The sequence below is a fragment of the Phalacrocorax carbo genome, chromosome 1, assembly GCF_963921805.1.
Source record: "Phalacrocorax carbo chromosome 1, bPhaCar2.1, whole genome shotgun sequence".
Lineage (NCBI taxonomy): Eukaryota > Metazoa > Chordata > Aves > Suliformes > Phalacrocoracidae > Phalacrocorax > Phalacrocorax carbo.
Window position 1 is genome coordinate 4062708 of NC_087513.1, and position 21346 is coordinate 4084053.

At 49.1% G+C, this 21346-nt stretch overlaps 1 protein-coding gene across 4 annotated transcripts in view; it reads left to right on the forward strand.

The window, feature by feature from the left end:
• Nucleotides 1-21346, forward strand: part of PODXL (podocalyxin like) — a 46575-nt gene that overhangs the window by 9417 nt on the left and 15812 nt on the right. For all 4 annotated transcript variants that reach the window (XM_064442430.1, XM_064442437.1, XM_064442446.1 and 1 more), the window contains exon 2: nucleotides 19660-20535. In XM_064442430.1, coding sequence (XP_064298500.1) covers nucleotides 19660-20535 — 876 coding nt within the window. The remainder of the gene's footprint in view (nucleotides 1-19659; nucleotides 20536-21346) is intronic.

The window sequence follows — 21346 nt, forward strand, 5'->3', positions numbered from 1 at the left end:
CTCAAGCATCAATCTTTGATGGAGTTAATGACTGAAACTAATTGTTTCGTGTCCCTCAAGGGTTTTGAATAAACAGGAGTCGTCGTCTTAAAACTCACTTTTACTGTTTGAAACGGGAGAGGAAACAATTTTATTTTTCTGCTGCCGGTTTCCAGTTGTTTCTGCAGCTTAGAATTAACTATTGATGGAGCGGCTGAATGTGTCTCTCCTTGATCCGCAGAGGGAATTTAAATGGCTAGCTGATGTTTATGGGCTTAACTTTTGACCACCTAACTGAAGGCAGAAGAACCCCACGCTTAATGTCTGGATACCCTGGCCGTGTGCCCATAGTGTGGGCAGACAGTAATTAAAGGAAAGCAAAGCAAGAATTAATGAGGCTTCCTTTAATTGGCTGCCCAGTTTTTGTCTCACATCCAAACCCAGTCCCATTTAGTGTTGGAAAATCCAAGTTCCCCAAGTGTTGTGGGTGTCCTGGTTGGGTTTAGTCCTGCTGCAATATATTAAATCTTCTCTTTGGTGCTAGATGATAAAATCTGGCCTTTCACAAATTAGGAGGCGATTTGGCCTTGTGGGGTTGTGGCCCATGGCAGCGCACACACCCTTTCCCAATGGGATAAGGCCAGCTTGCAGCAATCCTTCTTGTGTCCAGGAAAACAATGTAGTCTAGCAGATCCTGGTGGACCTCCATTCATCCACACTGCATGCCTCTGGTGGGGTCTGGGGAGGATGGTAGTGACCAACTCAATTTCCCCTCTTCTTTCCAAAGTAAAACACTATTAATAGACAATTCTGCAAAGCCTGGTGGAGCCTGGAGTCCCTCATCCAGCCTATTTCAATGCATCTCCTTGGTGATCCTACATGAGAGCATTTTCCTCAACAGGCTTGACGAAGGAAACGTTGCTGTTTAAGGCAACAAACACAAGGGGAAAAAAAGGAAAGGAAAAAAAATGATCCTGTCAACTGACACATCCTTGGTGCAGTGTATTTTGCTCCTCACCGTAGGAGGCCCTCCATGGGGCCTCCCCATGAAGAAATGGGGACATCTTTAGGCAGGAATTGCCAAGAGCAACCATTGCCATCAAGACGATTGCAATTGCCACTCCTGCCATCGCTGCTATGCACATAGCTGTTACAGCTATTGGAGCATCACCTCCATGGTGATGCTTCTCCTACGACACATCAGTTAAGGCTGATAAAGTCTGATGTGCTGCAGTTAGGCCCAGCTCAAGGTAGAGGATGCACTAACATCCTTCAGACCCTGGGCCAGATCCTGCAGTCCTCTATCTGTGTGTCATCAGGCCAAGTCCCTCTCAGGCTGCTGCAGGGAGCAATATCGCAGGATGGCCATGCTCCAGAGAAGTTCTGCCCTGGGGCACGGTTCTCAAAATCTGACCTATAATTTACTATCTCACCCAAATCTATGAGGTTTTCCAACAAGGAGAAGGTCGATAGTGGTTAGGGCAGTGTTAAGCAATTCCTAATGAGGGCAAGGATGGCCAATTTGATCACCACTGTGGGCTGCACAACCAAGCCACAGAGCTTGTCACACCTCACCATCCCCATTCCCCCTGTCCCTCCAAATCACGGCTTCAGCTGCTGGGGAATGACTTACGGCAGCCAAGTTGGGGTGGGGGGGGGAAGCTTTTCTTTTGGCAAAGGAAAGGCACAAGAAGAAGCGTGGACTGATGGGAAAGGGGGGGGTGGTGAAAAGCGGGCATGTAAGGCTGGGTTGGCAGCAGGAGAAGTAGGGGAGCTCATGGTCAGCGTGCGTTTTGTACTGTTCTTTATGAATGCCCTTTACAGAGGGCTAGGGAGGGAAATGCAGAAGTCCAAACTGATGGGCTGATAAAGGAAAGAGCTGGGTTTCTTTATTTAAGAAAAATAATCCATCTCTTCTGTGCTCCCACCTATGAAGTCCGGCCATAGGTAGTTGACAGCTGCGCAGGGTAAAGTTTTGGAGGTTTTAAAGGGGTTTTGATGGCACAGCCAGCCCCCAAGGGAGCAGGGCTCTCCATCCCCTGGTCACATTAGAAACAGAGATTAGGGTGTCTCATCAGCATCTCTGATGGAGGTAAAGTAACTCGGCCCCATCAGCAGCTCCTGCTCCGGCAGAACCCTCTGCACCCACCTCTCAGCCAGTGCAGAAGCTCCCGTCATTGCAAGACACAGTGTGAAGAACTGGATGGGCATCAGGATGGGTGCAGAGCCCCAGCACGGTGCTTACCCTTCAGAAAGTGGGGGGGGACACACACCATATAGAGCTGGTGCACGTTGGACACGAGCCAAGGGCAAGCTCCGGCGTGCTGGTTGCTGAGGGCCCGCTGCATACGACTCTGTATCTCAGGTACGCTCTCACGCAGAAAAATCCTGCTCACAGCCCCGATAAAAACCTGCAAAAAGCCTCCCTGGAAAAAAAAAAAAAACACACAACACAAAAGTCAGGAAACCGCAAAAAGAAGCCGTGTGCGCCTTGCAGATTTGATGAGAAATACTTGGGGGACAGCCATGCCAAAGGAATGCTGGCTATTTCGGGGCTGTGTTTGTGTTTGAGCTGGCGGATGAAGGTTGCAGCTCTCTGCTTTGTCTTCCGTGAGAGCGTTGTGCGTGTCTGGCGGGACCGCTCCAATCTGATTAGGAAGAGACTCGCCCGGGGGGGGCAGCAGCCATGCAGGGATGTAAGCTGCTTTCCCTGGGAGCAGGCACCGGGGGCTGCCCTGAGCTGACGAACACAGCCCAGCTGGCCTTTTACGGAGGGTTTCCTTTTAATCCAGCTCAGAAGCAGTTTTGGGGCAGGACTTTATCTCTGTCTTGGCCGGGAAAATTGATACCCCCCAGGTGCTGGAAGAATGGGGCTGATAATGCAGATGGGCGAGCAGGAACAGGGCTAGGAAACCTCTGCAGGCAAATTGGCTTTGAAGCTGGTTTTTGGAGAGCGCTTTTAGACTCACTATTTATTTATTTATTTACTCCCATCCTGAAGGCTGACGCTTATCGCAGTGGGGAGCGTGGGGAAGGGAAGGGTTACAAAAGTGCATCCCACGAGCCGTCTCTGCAAGGATTTTGGTTAGGTCTGAGCAGAGGCACACACCCCATTGAGGGACAGGAGAGAGCAAGGGATAATAAGATTTTGCCTCCTCTCAGATCTGACAAGAGCAGATGCTCACAGCCTGCCTCTGAAGTAGGTAAAGGTATTCCTGCTGCAGGGATTTATTTCACAGAGGCAAAGAAAGACATTCAGATCTCTCAGCTCCTGTTTTAAGCAACAAGACTGCTTTTTGCTGAGGTGGACAGATGTGTGCGATGTGCCTGTGGGCAGATTTCCCGTATTTCTCCCCGCAAATGTCAAGGAACGGCTTGTTATAGCGACTTGGGGCCACCTGGACCTCGCAGGACTTCCCAAAGCCAAAGGGTTGCACACTGTCCCTCTCCTGTTCAACCCATGGCTGTTGCCATGAAACTGCCAAGAATGGGGAAAGGAGGAGTGCTCTCCTTGATAATATAGATTAAGAATAATGCAAATTTTTTCATAGCAATAAAAAGCAGCTTTTGGATCCGGTTGGATCAGGATTTGAGCCAGCTTCTCAGGGGTGAGAACCTGTGTGTGCATGCAGCAACGTGGTGCCAAATGTCCTTGTGCTGTAACTCATGTCCCTTGCAGGTGGATTCAGCCCTCCGTGCATCTGGGCTGTTTGCAAGTTGGGGATTTGCTCCGCTTCTTGCTTTTTTCCAACGCAGATCTGCTTTTGTTTGGGAAAGCTGGTTCAAATCCTGCAGCAGCAGAGGACTTGGCCATCTGCTACGTCCATAGTCTCAAAATGCAATGCCTGGCTTCCAGCATGCATGCCCTATTTATTTGGCCACTATGCTGTGCAGAAGATTGCCGGGCGAAGGACCTGGCTCTGTTGTTTTGCGTCATTCGGGCATTTCAGCCTCTCATCCGTGACACTATGGCCCACATAGAGAGGTCTGGGTGCTGGAAGGAACCAGTGATGGACAGGCAGAGATGCTCACGTGCTAAGCAACCTCAGCTAACGGGGGCCAGGAGCACACTTGCACAGCAGCACTGTCTCGAGTAGATAGCCTTGCTAGTAATTAATTATTTAAAGCAATAATACAACAATCAATTACCAAGAGTTATCAGTAAGAATTGCTAAAAGTTGATGTTTGGTTTTGATGCCGCAGCTCTTTCTTGCCTCCATGGTCAGCAGGCTCAGGGCTCGATTTCTGAGAGCTGCCCTGACCAGAGTGAAGGAGCGTTTTGCCCAGATAATAATTTCCAGAGACATCTGGATGAGGTCGGGCTCAGTGTAAGAGGAGGGTCTTTTTGCACATCTGGTGGTGCTTCGCTGAACGTGGATTGGAAGTCTGTGTGGGGATTTTTCACTTTTCTCTTCTGCCTTTCTATAATCAAGGATGATGTTTTTCTTGTTTCTCATAAAATAAGGTAGTTCTTGCAGCAGAACCATGCTTTGATTTGGCAGTAATCACGTGCAAACACTACAGGCCTGTTCACGTAGCTGCAGCCTTCCCCAGTGTAGCACATCCCCAGCGCGGGGCTGCATTTGCTCTCCCCCGCCCTCCCCTTACCTACCCCCCAGCACCAGGGTTACGGCCAGCGGCACCCACTGAACCCCAGTTGAGTGCCCTCTCCCTCACTCTCCTCTGCCCTGCCGATGGCTTTCTGCGGGTCCCATCACGGACCAGAGCTGCAGTCCCTGCCCTCTCCTCCCTTCTCCAACTCCACCTTGGTTTAGTAAAGGAAATGTCCAGGCTGAGGTGTCAGAGTTTCACTGATGAGCCAAAAGCAAGCTCCGGTCTCTGCCGTCCTGGGAGCAGAGTGATTTGGATATTATCATGAAGCCCAGCCCCACGTTCCCCTCCTGTGCCCAGAATTGCAGGTCACCTCTCTGGGTCCCTTCCAAGGTGGGAACCCAGCACGGGGTTTGCAGACCTGCCGGCCTCTGTTAGGAGAATGAGGAGAGTGATTAACAGCAGGGAGGGGAGGCAGCTCCTTCTTCCTTCCTGCTTCCTTTGCTCCTTTCCCTTGCCCTGCCATGGCCTGCCCTGCAGCGTGACCGCCAGACACTGCCCTGGAGAGAAGGGTTTTGGTGGCAGGAAGATGTCAGTGAAGCCCTGAGCTCAAAAGGTGACACAGACAGGGTTTTTGTTCCATCCAGATTACCCAGGGTCTACGTGATGCAAGCTTTTCTTTCCATCAGATTCCGTTTAACATTTTTCTCCCTAACCAGTGAGTCTCTTCGTGCCCAAACCCACTACCTGGACCAGAGAACTGAGTTTTGGGGGAGGTGAATATGATCAACACTACATGCTATATTTGTATTCTGTGTTATTATACTTTTTTTCTGGAATTTCTCAGCATGCAACCATGTCATTAAAACCTACCACAGCCTGCTTGCACTGAGTGCAAAGCGCTGCATCCCCAACCCAGCGACATCCCACAACTTCCCATGCTCTTCTGCTCAGCTGTAACCACGCAGGAATCCCACTCCTTGCTGGGTTGCTGGGTGGACAACATTGTTCCCCTATTGAGTCATAACAATGAGGTCATTGGGCTGGAAAGACAATGTCACTGAGCAGACACACAGCTGGCTGGTCCCGGTTGTGTCTCATCTCCTATGACAAAGCCACATTTAACTGACTAATTAAAGCCGCCATTGCAGGCTCTGTCTTGGAAGGGGTGACCAAAATGTGCGTTGTTCTTCGTCAGCATTAAGTCAGGCCAGTTGGCCAACTAATAAGCAAGACCTTTCTTCCTCTCCACCTTGCTACATGCTGCGTAGGCCTAAATTGCTGGTCCTAGCAAGGGAAAAACCATCTTGGAGGTGTACCACTGTATGTTTCAGAGCAAGTGAACTGCTTGAATGAGATTCTGAGGACCTAGGAGAGCCCAACCAAAGTCCACTTTGCTCCTACGTGACCCAGCTCAAACCACTTTGAGGTGGCCTCTCTGCATTACCGTCCCACCTTTTGTTGGACACTCAAATTTTGGGTTTCCAGCTCCCATAGGAGTTTGATATTTCACCTAAACCTGTGGCGTTGGGGTGCTCCTATACCCTGTATACCCTATAAGGACAATTTTCTTGGCCCACACACCCAGTGGGTGAGCCAACTTCAGCTCAGGCCTGTATGTGAACCAGGGGAATTTTTCTCTCCATTTATGGGTCATCTTTCCTTTTACTCACCTTTTGGGTGGTGCAGGCAGAGTGCCTGCAGCGCAGGCAGAAAGCAGGGAAATGCCCAAGCAGTGGCAAGCTATGCGTCCACAGTAAATCTCTACTTCCCTCAACCAAGTGCTCAGTGTTGGGACCTTCACTGCCCTCTGAATGAAGATGTTTTGAGCTATGAGACCAGTGGGCACTTCTGCTCTCCACATTTCTTGCTCTTATTGCCATTCTGGATAAGATCATCCTGTAAACAGTGAATAAATGTGCCCTAAGGGACTTCTCAGGATAAACGCTGTTCAGTGCTGCTAGGTTGCCATTTCCATTAAACCCGCCATTTTTTTTCCTGCCCACAAAGCGATTGTCTTAAATCAGATTTATCATCTTTTTGCTGCCCAGGCCCAGCTGAGCAGGAACGCTGGGTGCATGTTTACCACGGCTGGTGTCCCAGCCCTAAAGCACAGCAGCCGCTTCTTTTGAAGAACATACAAAGAAAGGAAGAGGAGCAATTGTTTGGGAGGAAGTTGAACCATAATGTAATAGACTCCCGTGGGGATTACTATTAGTAATTATTTGTATTGCATTGGCACCTAACCAAAGTTGGGGGCCCCGGTTAGCCAAGGTGCTGGACCAGGCCGTAAATGAAGACAGCTCCTCTATCTGAGATCTATCTGCTCTTGCATGTAGAGACGGGGAAAATTGAGGCAGGGGGAGGTGAAGAAATGTAACCCGGTTGTTTCAGAGGATTGTGGCTGAGCAAGGATGTGAGCCAGTGCATAGTCCTTACAGGAGCATCCTTCCTCTCTGGAGGGAAATAGTTAAGGCTCCTCTACTTCTGCTGCTCATGGATACATATAAGAGGCCAGTGGGTAATAAATATGCTGTGCTGGAGAATCCGGCTCTAGGACAGCACTGGAAAAGGTCGTCTTTCACTGTTTGCACCTTTCATCAGTGATTCCTGTGGCCACGTGTTATTTTAAGGAGGAAGAGCAGGAGCTGTTGAAGAACAGAAATTCTTCAAATGGAAACGGAGTCCCAGTGGTCTTGAAAAACAAAATAATTAAAAACAAAAAAAGTTAAAATGGATATTCTTTTTCTGTAAAACCAACTGTTTCAGGAGAGTTAAATAATGAGGCAATTATGAATTTGCCAACAATAGAGGTTGATCAGATTACACAGCCTGTAAAGCCAGATCGTCACTGGAGCCATTTGGTGGGAAAGAAACTCTGTGCCAGACAGTCTTTAAATAGTTTTGAATAGGAGGGAGGGTTAGCTGTGTCCTTCCCTTCCTAGGCTCTCCCCACCTAAAGAATAGCACCGAGCCTCCTGCCAAGTCCACCGTGTCCAGTCAATGCCTGAAGGCTCAACTTGCATGCACAGCTATATAAACACATGTAGGTGCATACGTATATGCATGTGTATATATAGAGCTCTGAATTATCCGGGAAGAACCCACCCTGAGGGAGATGTGGGTGGGGAGCTGAAGAAAAAAAAAGGTAGGACCTGAAATAGCAGCGACACACAAAGGATCCCAAGGAAATGTGGAGCCCTCCTCGCGACATTAACAGGAAATCTCCAGGCTGCTGGCTCAGTAACCGCGGCTAGCCAAGGTCAAGGGGACCAACCGTGGCAGAGGGATGGATCCTGCCATCCAGCTTGGCTCTTCTGAAAAACACAGGGTGAGGGGCGTGTGGTGGCTGCTTTTCTGTTGGTGAAGGTTTGCTGGTGCCCCACACGCGCCTGCAGAGGAACCTGTCCCCAGCATAGCCTGAATGAGCAGCAAAGCAGGTGGCACTGGGGAGTGGGTATTTAACTAGGAATCACCCAAAATTTTACTTAGAGATGTTGGGATGCTTGAAGAGGTCACCAGTGGCTCTTGGAGGTGGCTCCTACGTCACTTGGCATCGCTTGTGTCTTTAGCCACTTCACATCACAGCACCTTTGAGTCTCAATGGACCAAAGACCACAGAATCATAGAATATCTCAAGCTGGAAGGAACCCGTAAGGATCATTCAGTCCAAGACAGGTTCAGTTCATTGTCTTTGGGTCCATCCCGGCTCGGTGGTGGGTGATGCACGGATGGGTTGGGGGAGCTAACAAGACTCACAACCCCGAAAAGGTTAAAAATAAAGTCGCTGGCTGGAGGGCATAAATTTGGGCTGACTCATGAGTCATCAAGTGCTGGGTGCACAAAAGAGGGTGAGGCTTTAGGTCTTATCGCCTCCTCGCCAGCCATTGCTTTTCCACTGGCCCTTTCTACCTTCGGGGTGGGCAAGTATCCTCGAGTCCTGCCCTGAGCATGGCCCCGCTGGGGCTGGCAACATCCCCACTGAAAGCCTCGGTGGCAGGAGCAGGCAGAGGCTGTTGCAGGAGGGCGATTCCTGCCGTAAATCTCCAGGGGAGGTGGGGAGGAAAAGGAGGTGCGAGAAGCGGGGGACAATGCTTTGCAACGCCACAGCGATGCCGTGTGCCAGCGCAAACTGCCCTTCTAGTCACTCGTCTCCATTTTACTTCCCCTTGCACCAGAGCTGCCTGTGACCAGGCTGAGGTCTCCTTATTCCTTTAGGTTGGAGTCTCTCATCTCGTTTTCTGCCCCTTAGGGCTGCAGCTTCGACCTCCTCCGTGCTGGGCCCACAGCAAGCATCAGCCTCCAGCTGAGGTTGGCAGTCTTAATTTTGATGGCACAAGTTTGGGCATTACATCCCTGCTGCTAATGCCAGCTTTAATGCCCCTCTGTGGTCTGGATTTGTTGGGCTGTGAGGTCCCAGAGAAGCCAATTTTCTGTATTTGAGTTTGGGGTTGATTCTTTCCCTTTAGGAAAAGCCCCTGCCACAGGAAGGGGTGTATTTCCTCTGCTCTCCTTCCTCACTGTGAGAGGTACAAAAGGTGGGGATTTTTTGGCTGCAAAACATACCCACAGGAGATCTACACGTCCGTCCCTTTGCAACACCCTTGAGGCCCTCACCTCTCATGGATAGAGTCTAGGCACATTGCCGATGCTTGGCGCCTAACTTGAGTGACATTAGCTGTGACAACTCTTCCCCCGTGCTGGCCAGCTGGCAGAGGTTCAGCCAGCAGGATGAGTAGCTCAGGACCAACTCCTTCCCCCCATTTCTCAACATGAATCTGAGTATGAAACCAGCCAGCTGGAGACAAGGACAAGGTGATGAATTTGGTCTCCCTGTGCCACCCTGCAAGGCTGCTGGTCCCTATGGATTGACAAAGCCCACCTTGCCTCTCTGTCCACTTGCCTATCCTGCCCTGGAAGACTGTTGACAGTGGATGGACCCCACTGCCTTCTGCACCATGCACCCACTCCCCAGTCCTGTGGTGTGGTCTGTCCACTGTCTTTTTATTGTCCTGCCTTTTTCTGTAACAAAAATGGAGCAAATAGCAAGACCTGCTGATGTGCCATCATATCTGACATCAATCAGAGCTTTCTATGTCTAGGAATCAGGGAAGGTCAACCTTGGCTGGGGAGGCAGGTGTGCCCCATCCCCGATGTTTGGTCAGTGTCGGTGCCCAATGAGACATTTGGGGGCTTGTTTGTGTGGGGACCATCACCAGATTTCTCCTGAATTATCTTTCTTAAACTGCATCAGCTCCCCCTTAGTCAGCTTCAGAGCTAAGGAGACTTTAATTTGATTTAACCTACTTCATTTTGGCTAAATTAAATGAGGGCTGATTTAAAGCCGAACAAGAGTGGCCACCTGGTGGGTTGTGTGCACTCTGACTAATCCACTCTGAAATCATACCTTCTTTTAATTTTAGATTAATTTTCTTGAGTACCTCTGTGTAGACAAGCCATCAGGCTGAATAAAAATCATTCCTGTCTCAGGGGCTTATGTCCTCACTCTTTCTCAAGTTGTCTGGAGTAGTCCTCCAGGAAAAGCCAGCAAGGGATGATTCATCTTTCTGGGGCAAAAAAGCATGAGGAGGAAACTTCTGCTCTGTCTTGATGAATAAATCTGTCCCTGCAGCTGTCCCCATGCGCCGAGCAGCAGCTCTGGGCCAGAGAAAGGAGGTCAGGTCTCCAGTTCAGCCCTCAAGAGTAAACCAGTGTATTTGGCCAAGCAGCTTTTAGCATTGGCTTCTCTGAAGGTCTCCTTCCCACCGCCTTGTTGCCAGGTCCTTACTGCTGAAGTCAATTCATGGCCCAGCCTTCAACCCTTGCTGGAGAGAGATGGTAGAAGGTGTCCTCATGGAGTCAAGGTGGCATTACCAATCTGGGAGTCTTAGTTTCTCGGTCCTTTCTCTGGACCTGAGATTCCTCTCCAAATCCAGAAAAATCGAGGCTGTTAGTCTATTAAAATTTATATTATATTTACTTTTTAAAAAAATAGGCATTTTTAGCACTCATGTTTGCAGACAAAACCCTGAAGGGGTATCTTAAAGACTTACAACATGGAAGTTATACAAGAAAAACACAAAATGTTCAGTGTATAATGAAGTCATGGGGTCTTATGGCATTCTTGTGATTTTCATTGTAATTTTGATTCATAGCCACTCTCTAGGGCCAGAGGTAGCTGGGCTTTACCTTGCTGCAGAGCGACTTTTGTGGCCCATTACTCAGTGTAAACCTTGAGTTTCTTCCAAAATCCCTGGGTGACTTTTACCTAAACAGAGAGGTCTCAGTGCTAAATGTAGCAGATGTCGTGTCCTTCAGCTGATGGGAGATTGATGCTCACTTGATACTGGAGTAGGTTGTACTGCCACAAATCTTGCTTCAAAGCAAGAAGGTGGTCATGGGATAACTCCACGCTAACGGTGTAAAGGAGGCAGGAGAAAGGCAGGAGCGTGGCCACACGCTGTGCTTTGGAGGGTCTGGTTGGGCTGGGATGTGCGGCTTTTTTGGCGTGTGCTCTCCGCGTTTCCGTTCCAGCAGCTCCGCTACCGTTTCCTGCACGATGGGGCGTTCCTGTTGAGGCTGCAAAGAGTCCCTGGTTCATTTTGCATCCTGGGAAAGGTGTGGGGCTGGAGCCGGGTCCTTTATAAATCCCAACAGCCCCCGGTGGAAAGAGGATGTTTCCAGGCTCAGTGGTGAAAAATGTCTGGGGGTGGCATGGATAGAGGTGTGCATGTGTGTCTGTGTTTTTTTGCTTCCTTGACAACCTTGTGTGAAGGATTTCGAAGCCTTAGTTTTCCACATTCATCTTCCTGTCTCCTTTTGATTATTGTTTTTCACCTTTCACTTCACTTCTTAGATAGCTACAGACTTTCCATGGGAAAAGTCATGGAGACAAAATCCTAAATAGGATGTCGTACGTTTACCCATAAGAGGGGCTGGACTGGTGCTTCTTCCCACCACTGGCATCCCCCACCTCTGGCTGGAGCTGGCCATGGGATGAAGCATTGCCTGGGATGGACCAGTTGGGTCCATTTGGGTGAAAGATGCCTCTGATCACAATTTTCTGGCAATAATCAGTCTTCAAGGAGAAATTCAAGAAAGGTCAAAGTGTGGCATGGAAGACAAAGATAATGTTTTTGAGCATTTGGGAGTGAGGAGTGCTGAGATGCTTCTGCTCCTTCAAATCCACTGCTGGTGATTAATTAGTACAGTAAATGAACCCATTTCTGCCTCCCCAAATCTGGTGTTTAGAGGAAGCAAGAGAGCAAGGAGGAGACGTGTCAGGGCTGCAGAGGAAGAGGAGTGTGTCCAGGTGGAGAGACGTGCCTTGGGATGGTTATTTTTAATATTTGTCATATTTCCAAATGAAACAGCAGACAAGCTGAGCTGGCTCAAATACTTGCAGAAAGAGCTGATGGGGAGTTTGTTAATGGAGGAGGTTTTTCAATCAGAAAATGCCAGTTCATCAGAACCTGGATTTTGAGGACATGTGTCGCAGTCCTGGCCGGAAAGGCGGCTCAGGTTGTGGATGGGTTTCTTGGTCAAAACCAAGGAGATTTGAAGGCTGTCACGTGAATAAAATAAAATGAGGCAGCTCTAACAGGAGGGATGAAGCTCGAGAAGTTCGCGTGAGGCTCGGGTCAAGTCCTGCTCTCTGGGCCTCAGGGTTACTTCCACTGGGTAAAATAGGGACAAATTAAAAATTCCCTAGGTCTGAATTAAAGCAGAGCAGCTTTTGGCTACTATAGCGATGTGAGTGACTGCTAAATCCTACAGACTGAGAAGAGTCCTCAGGATGGTACTAAGGTGCTGCGGGGACATGCCCCAAATCTCCAGGTGAGGGCTAGCTCCAGGCTGGCCGTGCAGCCATGCAGACGGAAGCCCTGGATGCTCCTCTCCAGCTGGACGTGGAGCAAAACTCCTCAGGGTTTGAAGCACATCCATTTTTCCCCTCCAGGTCCAGCCAGTAAGGGCTTATTGGGTGAGTCCTTGAGGACAGAAGCTCTGGCTGCAAGTCCATTTTGTTTGACAGCAGAGGAGAGGACCCTGGCAGAGTTACTGCCTTGATTTCACTGTCATTTGCATGCAAGATCTAAAGAGCACCAATATGAAGGGGTTGGGTTTTTTTTCAGAAGAGCCTTTTCACAGCAGGGTAAAGGCAGTTCCCTGCTAAAAATAAGCCCAGTGGCTTTAAATCAGGTTCCAGACATACTTGTTTCCTTCCCAAGTGGTACTGTAGCACTAATTACATCCAGCCATTAGGTCTCATCTTTAAAATTTTGCAGTGTAATTCTAACAAGACTCTTCTGCAGCAATTTTTATTCTGGTGGGGTTTTGGAGAGGATGGACATCCCTGCACTGGAAAATTGGACTGAAGGTTTAGAGTCTGAAAATGCTCTGGCAGCACCTGTTGGACCTTACCCATCTTCTCGCCCGGGAAGCCAAGTCGGTCTTTGGCATGTGTGAAACCGTTCCACAACGTCGCTGGTGAGACTGGCAGCAAAGGGTTGGGAGATGCCAGCTTGGAAGTGTATCTTCTGATGTGGAGAGTGCCTCTTTGCAAGGGCGAAGGGCGGCGTGCACGCTAACAGCACCCTCGTACCACATCCCTCACCAATATCGCGGCAGGCGGCTGGGGAGGTTGGTGCTGTTTGGAGCCCAACTTTCCCTAAGCAGATGGAAGGGAGAGAGCCTCTACACAGGCAAAAGTGAAAAGCCCTGTGAGGTAACCATTTGCTGTAGTAGCCCAGCTTAATTCCAGGATAAATAATGCAGTTCTGTGATATTCTGCCAATCTGATTGCTTTCACAGTTTTAAAAGGAGGTGACAAATTTCCTGTCCTCTGCAGCAACTGGTCTCTGCTCCAGCTCAGACACGGCTGCGTTGCAGCGGGTGGATAAAACTCTCCTTTTGCCTAGGAGCCTCATGTGATGCAAAGAAAAGTCCGGGAGGCTTCTTGCTCGCTCTCTTTGGCGCACACTTTCCCCCAGCAAAGACCACCCCTGGAGCCTCAGCCCCTGCTTTCCCTTTGACAAACTCAACCTGTTGCCCCTGTTTAATCAGGAAAGGCTGCAAAAAAGGAGCGACAAATAGGAACTTCCTCAGGCCTGGCTCACATCCCTTCCCCCTCCCTGGATTGCTCGGGTTCCTTAGCTTTCTCATCCTGCCTTGGGAGGAGCAGAAGCCGGCTGGCGTAAGGCTCCAAGCTGGGCTCAGCTCACCGGCGTGGGGTGTGTCACCTACCATTTCCTAAGTTATTCTTTTGGGTTTCCTTTTCTCACTATTAATAGATTTTCAGCCAATCTGAGCTGTTTCAACAAGGTGGACGGAGGGGGAGGTGTTACCAAAATAGGAAGCGGGAAGCTGTTGGGCTGGGAATGAATCTTGCCGCATGGAGAGGTGGTGGCTTTGGGTGGGCTGATGGGAGGAGGGACAGGACACGTCCTTTCGCTTTACGTTTTGCACCAGTATGGTTATCTTTATGTGCTCCAAGCTGTGACCTTTCCAAACAAGCTACTCCCCGCCAAGCATCTTCCCCAGCCTGCAAAATACCACGCGCCTATTGCAGCGAGGTTACAACCACAGCATCACTTTGTGGCACGGTTAGGTGCGCAGCGGCTGAAAATTGTGGCTCTCGACTGATATTGCAAGGAGCTGCGTTGCAATAAGCAAAGCAGCGCTCCTTTCCTATTCCATTTTGGGTGGCTTTTCACGTTCCAGGAGCTCCTGACCAGAGCACTCCCACACCAGCCCCATCCAGGAGCGCCCACAGCAGCAAAGACCGAGAGTGGCACTTCCAGCCTCCCAAATATTGCTCACTAGGGGCCGAACAAGCCCATCTTAATAGCTAGCAATAAGGGAAAGTTCTCTGCCCTCTGGGGTTGTCCCTATCACGGAGACGCCGTATCGCAGGCACGGTCATGGGACACACATGTCCGGAAATGAAATCATGTTTTTGCAGCAGACTAATTTCCTCCAGGCTGTTTGGCCGCCGTGTGCACGGATGCGTGCGCGGAGGGCTTGAATCTCCTCCTGTGGGTCTACCCCACACAGAAGTGCAAGGGTTTGGGGTTTTCTGGGTGATACATGTAAGAAGAGAGGTGCAGACCAAAGCATTAGACTCGCTGCAACCGGTGCTGTGAAAATACACCAGTAGCTGCTGTATCACTCTCATTTTCCTTAAAATGAGGAATTGATGATGGTCCAAAAAGTGCAATCAAATAAGTGGCCTTGCCCAGCCAAAATGCAGCTAGGAAGATCGGGGGTGGGGGGGGGGGGGGATTTTTCTGCCTTTTGGAAAAGAGTGTGAGGGAGTCTGGCTGAAATTTCCATTGGAAAGGATCTCCTCCTGGTAAGAGGAGTGATAGCTTAGAGGACCTCTCCTCCATCCCCCTTCTCTCTCATAGCACATGTTAAATCCTTTTCTCTCTGGGGCTCCCGGCGTGAAAGAGTCATTTGTTCCCTGCAAAAGGACGTACTGTATCTTTTGTGAGTAATTTTCATGCTAAAGGGGCACCGAACATAATCCTGTCCTGTCTGGCTGTTACTGCTGCCAGTCTGTGGTTACAGGGGTTTTCTCCTCCTTCGACCAGATCATTTTCATTTCTTCTGCTGAGGACAGTTGTCAGGCAATACTGGCTACCAGCCCAGGGGAACAGGGGCTCATTACCAGTTATTACCCCCGGGTCCGCCGCCGACATTTGGCACGGGTAGCCAGTTAGGGAGGAAGAGATAAAAAAAATAAGTTCTCTGGCATTTGAAAGAGATATAGCACGTGTGGAAGGAAAGCCGTGGCTCCGGGGCTTGCAGTGCTTTCGCTGCTTGTTCTGTATTTGTTTCTGCTTTGGAATTAAGTATTTGTTAGGCTTCTAAAGATGAGTTTGTGTAAGCCAGGTCTTCTGCGGGTGGTGAACCTGCAAGACACCAAAAAAATGCAATTTGTTTTTCCCCAGCCTAAATAAAATAGGTTTTATCCCAATGATGCAATAAGACAGAGTCCCTGGACAAACAACTAATATTAAGCCCAGTGCAATAAAACTGCACAAAGGTGTGCAGCCCCGCGACCGCAGCAGCATCTGGCTCCTTATGCAACAGAGGTGAGAAAAAACAGTTCAGTTTAATGCAGCTGGAGAGAGAAAGTAAATTTCGCTGACAGATGGGTGCCCAGAAATCTGCGGGACAAGTGTGGGGATGGACAGGGGAGCCAATCCTCCGTGGAAGGAGGATCTCACTCAGCCGTGACCGCAGCTCCTCTCCTCTGGCGTGCTGTGGGTCTGGCCCGTGGTGGTGCACGTTGTCTTGAAGAGTGTCCAGTTTGCAACTTGCCTGGATTTCCTCTTCCCGTGGCCATCTCTGTGGCTGCTGTTCGCCACAGCCATTGCATTTCAGCCAGCAAAAGTAATTCTTCAAAATAATCTGCTTTGAGACCAGCAAGCTGTGGAAGAATAAAAAGGGAAAGGAAAAATTTGGTAGCAGCCCCGCTGAACTGGGGTGGAGGTTATTAAAGAAACGTCACCTTCAGATCAAGTCTGGGATGGGAGATTTTTTGCAAAGTGTTTCCCGGTGTTCCCATCTAGCCTGGTAGAGCAGGAGCAGGTTTTTAGGAAGGGAATGGTGCGCTGAAGTGTTTTCTGGCTCATATATCATCTGTGTTGCCAGTTGCCAAAGGGATGCGCGTCATTACCCACCAAAGGAGAGATTTCTACCTCTGTGGCACTCAGCATTGCCTGACCTCAGACAGGCCCATGTAGTAGGATGAACAGTGCTCTACCTGTCCACGTGGTCAGCACACACTGAATCAATACATCCATCCATCCATCCATCCATCCATCCATCCATCCATCCATCCATCCATCCATCCATCCATCCATCCATCCATCCTTCCCCCTGCATGGCGGCTCTCCACTTCTAAGCAGCAGTGTGCTGGCTCCTCAAGTTGTTTTGAGTGCACTAAAATCATAGAATCATAGAATCATTAAGGTTGGAAAAGACCTCTAGGATCATCAAGTCCAACCATCAACCCAACACTACCATGTCTCCTAAACCATGCCCTGAAGTGCCACGTCTACACGTCTTTTAAATAGCTCCAGGGATGGCGGCTCCACCACCTTTCTGGGAAGCCTGTTCCAATTAATCACTGGTCCTGGCTTAACGAGGAAGAATAAATTAATCTTTTAACATCTCTTGACCTTAGTAGGAGAGGATTGCTAAGAGTGGATGCAGAGATATGGGAAGATAAAATACCTGTAAGCTTTGTGGGCATCAGCCTGAGACTTGGTTCTTCTTCCAGTTGCTTTTCTGGGCTGTGTCACCCTGTGTCCTTTGAAAGAGACCCTACTGCCACTCCAGACAGGGCAAGCCTGGAGGATCACACCAGCTTTCTCCATCAGCAGAGCAACCCCTTGCTTTGGACTTTTTTTCCCCCAGTTTTTTGCTAAAAGTGGTAAAACCGTAGCTGCAGCTCCCCGGGGTGGGATGGGGAAGCGCTGGGGCAGGGATGCTGGTTTCTTGGCTCCCCCGCTGGCCGCTGGGGCTGGCCCAGAGCCAAAGCATGGGCCTGCCTCTTTCTCCTTTGGACCGAGATGAATTGAATTGTCTTTTCTACCTCACCTTCAGCACGTTTGCTTCCTGCCTCTCTGGGGTGGGGCTGGGGCATGAGAAGGAAGCAGGAGCAGTGGGGGATTTCCTCCACCTTCCTTATGACCCTCTCTTTATTTATGTCTCTTTTGTATAATTTCTATCTTTAGGGATATTTTTTTTAACCTCTTTTGTTGTCAAAACCCCTGTCAAAATTTGACAGCCCTATTTAAGGGACAGACTAATTTTGTGGCTAACTGGATGAAAAATCCCTCCTATCTCTTGCACCTGGGTTTCATCTGCTAGGTGCGTGTGTCTGTGCTTTGCTTCCTTACCTCCTCTTCTCCTGCAGACAGTGGTCGGTCTATAGGAGACACGACTTGTCTCCACAAAAGCTCTTTTCCCACAAATGTAGTGCTTCAGCCTCCCCATCCCAAATCCCGCTCCCCAGGTCCTGTCTCAAACATACCTCCAAACCCCGCTAGGGTCCTGATGTGGTGGGGTTAGATTTCCCCAGTGGTGTGAATCTCAGAAGCTCAAGCTTTCATCAGATCTTTGAAGCACATATATCAGTGCTAATAACCAGGCTCTGTAGGAGAAAATACTTTGCCAGTGCACCAGCACAGAGGAATGAAGCAGATCTCCGGAGAGCAGCATCAGGGTACGGCTAAAGATCAAACCTTGGAAGTGTGACTCCTGTTTTGGAGGGTTGGAAATAATATACAAGTGCCTCACAGGGCAAAAAAAAATAGCCCTTTTCTGCACATAAATGGAAGAACACCACCCCCACCCCCCCCAAAATCAGGTTGTTGCCTTGACTCCAGACAGATCCATGGATAAAGTGGCCAGCGCAGCCCGTGGTTCCTGAAAGGTGAAAATTTGGTCAAACCTTTCCTGAGGTGAATTTGAGCAAGATCCCAGAGCTGGTGGTTACCATGTGCAATGGGGGAAATTATCGCTGTGGCAATTGGTGAAGCTCCTGCAGTGATTACAAACTGAAAAGTGGACCCAAATTTTTATATCCAGCCTATTAGTAAATATACCACATTTTAGCATTGCGGGATGTTGCAGTCTTTTGTCAGGCAAGCTGTCCTCCTCACTGAGAAACAGCTTCATCATTTGAAAACTTAAAGTATTCTTCAGAAACCAACTGTAGCTCTCCGTATGTATGATAAGGTGAGATAACTGAGCAATGGACTCTTTGCTTTGAGACTGAGCTCTCTTCCCATTTAAGTAATGTCAAGTCTCAGTGAAATACTTCATGGATTTCCTCAAAAATAAATGAGCCATGATAAAAGTAGCATTTCTACATAATGTGCAAATGCAGGATAAAGACCATGGGAATTTCATGGTTCAGGTGGTGCCGTTTGGGGTTTGTTGTGGTACATACAGATGGAGCTCTTTGTTTTCCAGGCTTGCTTCTCCTTTTCCTAAATGCATCCTTTCGTTTAGTTTTTGGGTTGGTTTTTTTTTTAAAAAGATTTTCCTTTGAAAGTGAACACTGACTCTAAACATATTTATGTGACTTTCACAGGCTTTTCAAAATAGTAAAATAAGTATGTGATTGTAGATGGGCGATAATATTTGCAATGGGCAGCTGAACTGAACATCCTTAAAAATAAAATCATGCAGCCACAAATAAATGCTTTTTGTATTTACTTGCAAACTCTGTCCACTGTTGGCCCACTCTTTCAAAGCAAGTAGAATAAATACTGTTTCTACAATTCACCAAACTAGGAATATTCGGTGTGTATGAGTTTTCATAGAATCAGAGAATGGTTTCGGTTGGAAGAGGCCTTTAAAGATCATCTAGTCCAATCCTCCTGCCATGGGCAGGGACATATTTTAGTAGATCAGGTTGCTCAAAGCCCAATCCAAACTGGCCTTGAACTCTTCCAATGACGGGGCATCCACAGCTTCTCTGTGTGACCTGCTTCAGTGTCTCACCACCCTCAACGGCTTGAAGTGCCTATTTGATGATGTTTTTCTAGTAATTATCTAAGTTTGGGAGGGGAAAAAAAAACCCCTAAGTTGAACCATGAGCAATTAAAGAAACAAAGTTTCAGCTTGCAAAAAAGAATATAACTTTCAGAGTGGTCAGAGGTGTCTTCAGGGATGTGAGGGACCCTCATTTGTTGGACAAACAGCACTTGGCACATCCCTTGGCTGTTCCCTCAAGGGCTGGACATGCTTTATTTCAGGAATGACTTGCCGTGCTCTGCATGGGAGCTGGTGTGCCTCCCATCTGAGGGAGACCTGCCTTCTGGGAACCAGCAGGTCTTGCCCTTCTGCTCACCCTCCAACCCATTTGAAGTGCTGTGAATTTGACTTCTCCTTTTTCTCATCCTCCTCCTCCTCCGGTCTGCTTTCTGCTTGACACAGTGATACCAGAATGTGGCATTTGGTATGAGTTTAGAAAGCACAAGAGAAACCCTGAGTGAATCACTCATGGTTTCTGGTCAGCATTTATTTCTACAAATACCTGTTCTGGGTGGAAACCAAGGGTAGTTTCCTTAGTTCAAAGTTTATCTTCATGTTTTCACTTTTCCCTAGTTGTCAGCTCTCAGGATGTTACAAACGCAAGCCCAGAAGGAACGCAGACCACCACAACTCCAAACACTAGCAAGACGGAAGAGGCCACATCCACACGCAACCTGGGAAGCCCACCAGCCACCTCTGCAATGCCACATACCACAGTTCAAGAGACCAAACCTACAAGCAAGCCGGGAAACCCAGCGTCCACCTCTGCGACATCACCCACTGCTGTTCAAGGGACCAGCCCTACAAGCAACCAGCAAAACTCATTAACCACCACAGAGAGGTCATTTACCACAGCTCAAGGGACAACCCCCACAAAAAACCCAGGGAAGTCATCACCCACCCCCACGACATCACTCCACCTGCCTCAGCACATCAGCTCTTCAGGCAGCTCTGGAGCCTCAACAGCCACCCCTGCTGCAGCTTCCAGCGTGGCCCAGCAGACTACCAGCCCTCCGGCCAGCTTGGGAAGCTCGGCAGGCACCACTGCTGCAAGTTCTGTCCCCATTCGTGTGAGCAGCACTCCAGCCACCACAGGAGGTTTAGGGGCTGCTAGCGCAGCTCCTCCCAGCATTGAAGCTCAGGGAGGCCAGCCTTCGGACCAACCGACCAGCACCACTACGAGCACCGGAGTCCCAACGAGCAGCCCTCCCTCCACGCCCAAGGACCACAGTGCCTTTCCTCCCACATCTGTCACCAAGCAGCTTCAGTCTTCTCCCAGTTCTCCAGTCCAGGAACTGGCCTCTTCCACCAAACCTGGAAGCATCGATACTTCTATTACCCCTTTTGGTGGAGCCATCTCCCCCACCACTAGTAAAGCCTCTCTGTCTTTACCACCTGGCAGCATCAACAAGGTCTCAGACACAACCACCGTGACAACCCTTGGAACAGGTACAGGAAGATGAGAACCTTGATTTCTTGGGTTAGGAGGCCTTTTTGTGGTCTTTTGCTTTGGCTACCCCAAGCACCTCCTGTCATTCCGAGGTGTCATCACCTCCTGTCTCATTTTAGGACTTTCCAGCCTAGTTGTCTCCATGACAACTGGGTGTTTGGGTCCCTGTTGTCATCAGTGGAGACTGAGTCAATGCAGTTAGTGAAATTCAAGGCATGAATCAAATGGCAAAGCGTAAACATCAGCTTTCAGATGGACCAAACTGTGCCTGAAGCACCATCAACTGCAATGACTCAAGCTTCAGTGACTGCAAAAGGGAGCCAGCAGCAATGAGTTTGGAGGTGGAGGCTGACATTGTAGAGTTGGTGAAACAGATTGGCAGCACCCTGCTGACTGTAGAAGATCCCTTGCATGGCTGACAGCTTTGTGAAGGTTGTCTGGGCATGCATAGAAAATAAGCTTTAGATGACTAAGGAGATTTTGTGGCTAAACTCCGAGTCTACAACCTCTAAAGAGTCTAAGCAGTTAGGTAGGATATTCAATTGCTGCAGGGGGTTTGGCTGCCGATTTCTGTCTAAGCAGCATTATGAGTGGCCACGTGGTGTTTAGGATCTTGCTGAACACCATTAATATGCTTTCTCTAGACCTCAGGAGCCTGATAGAGCCGTGTTAGTTCGTAAATGTCCTGGTAAGGCACAGTCTAGGGTGCCCTTTGGCATTTTGTCTGGTAACTTTACGGAGAAGCAGTCACACTGCAGGACTGTGAGGACTCCATGGAGCCTTCCAGACTTGGGTGGGATTGTGGGTTCA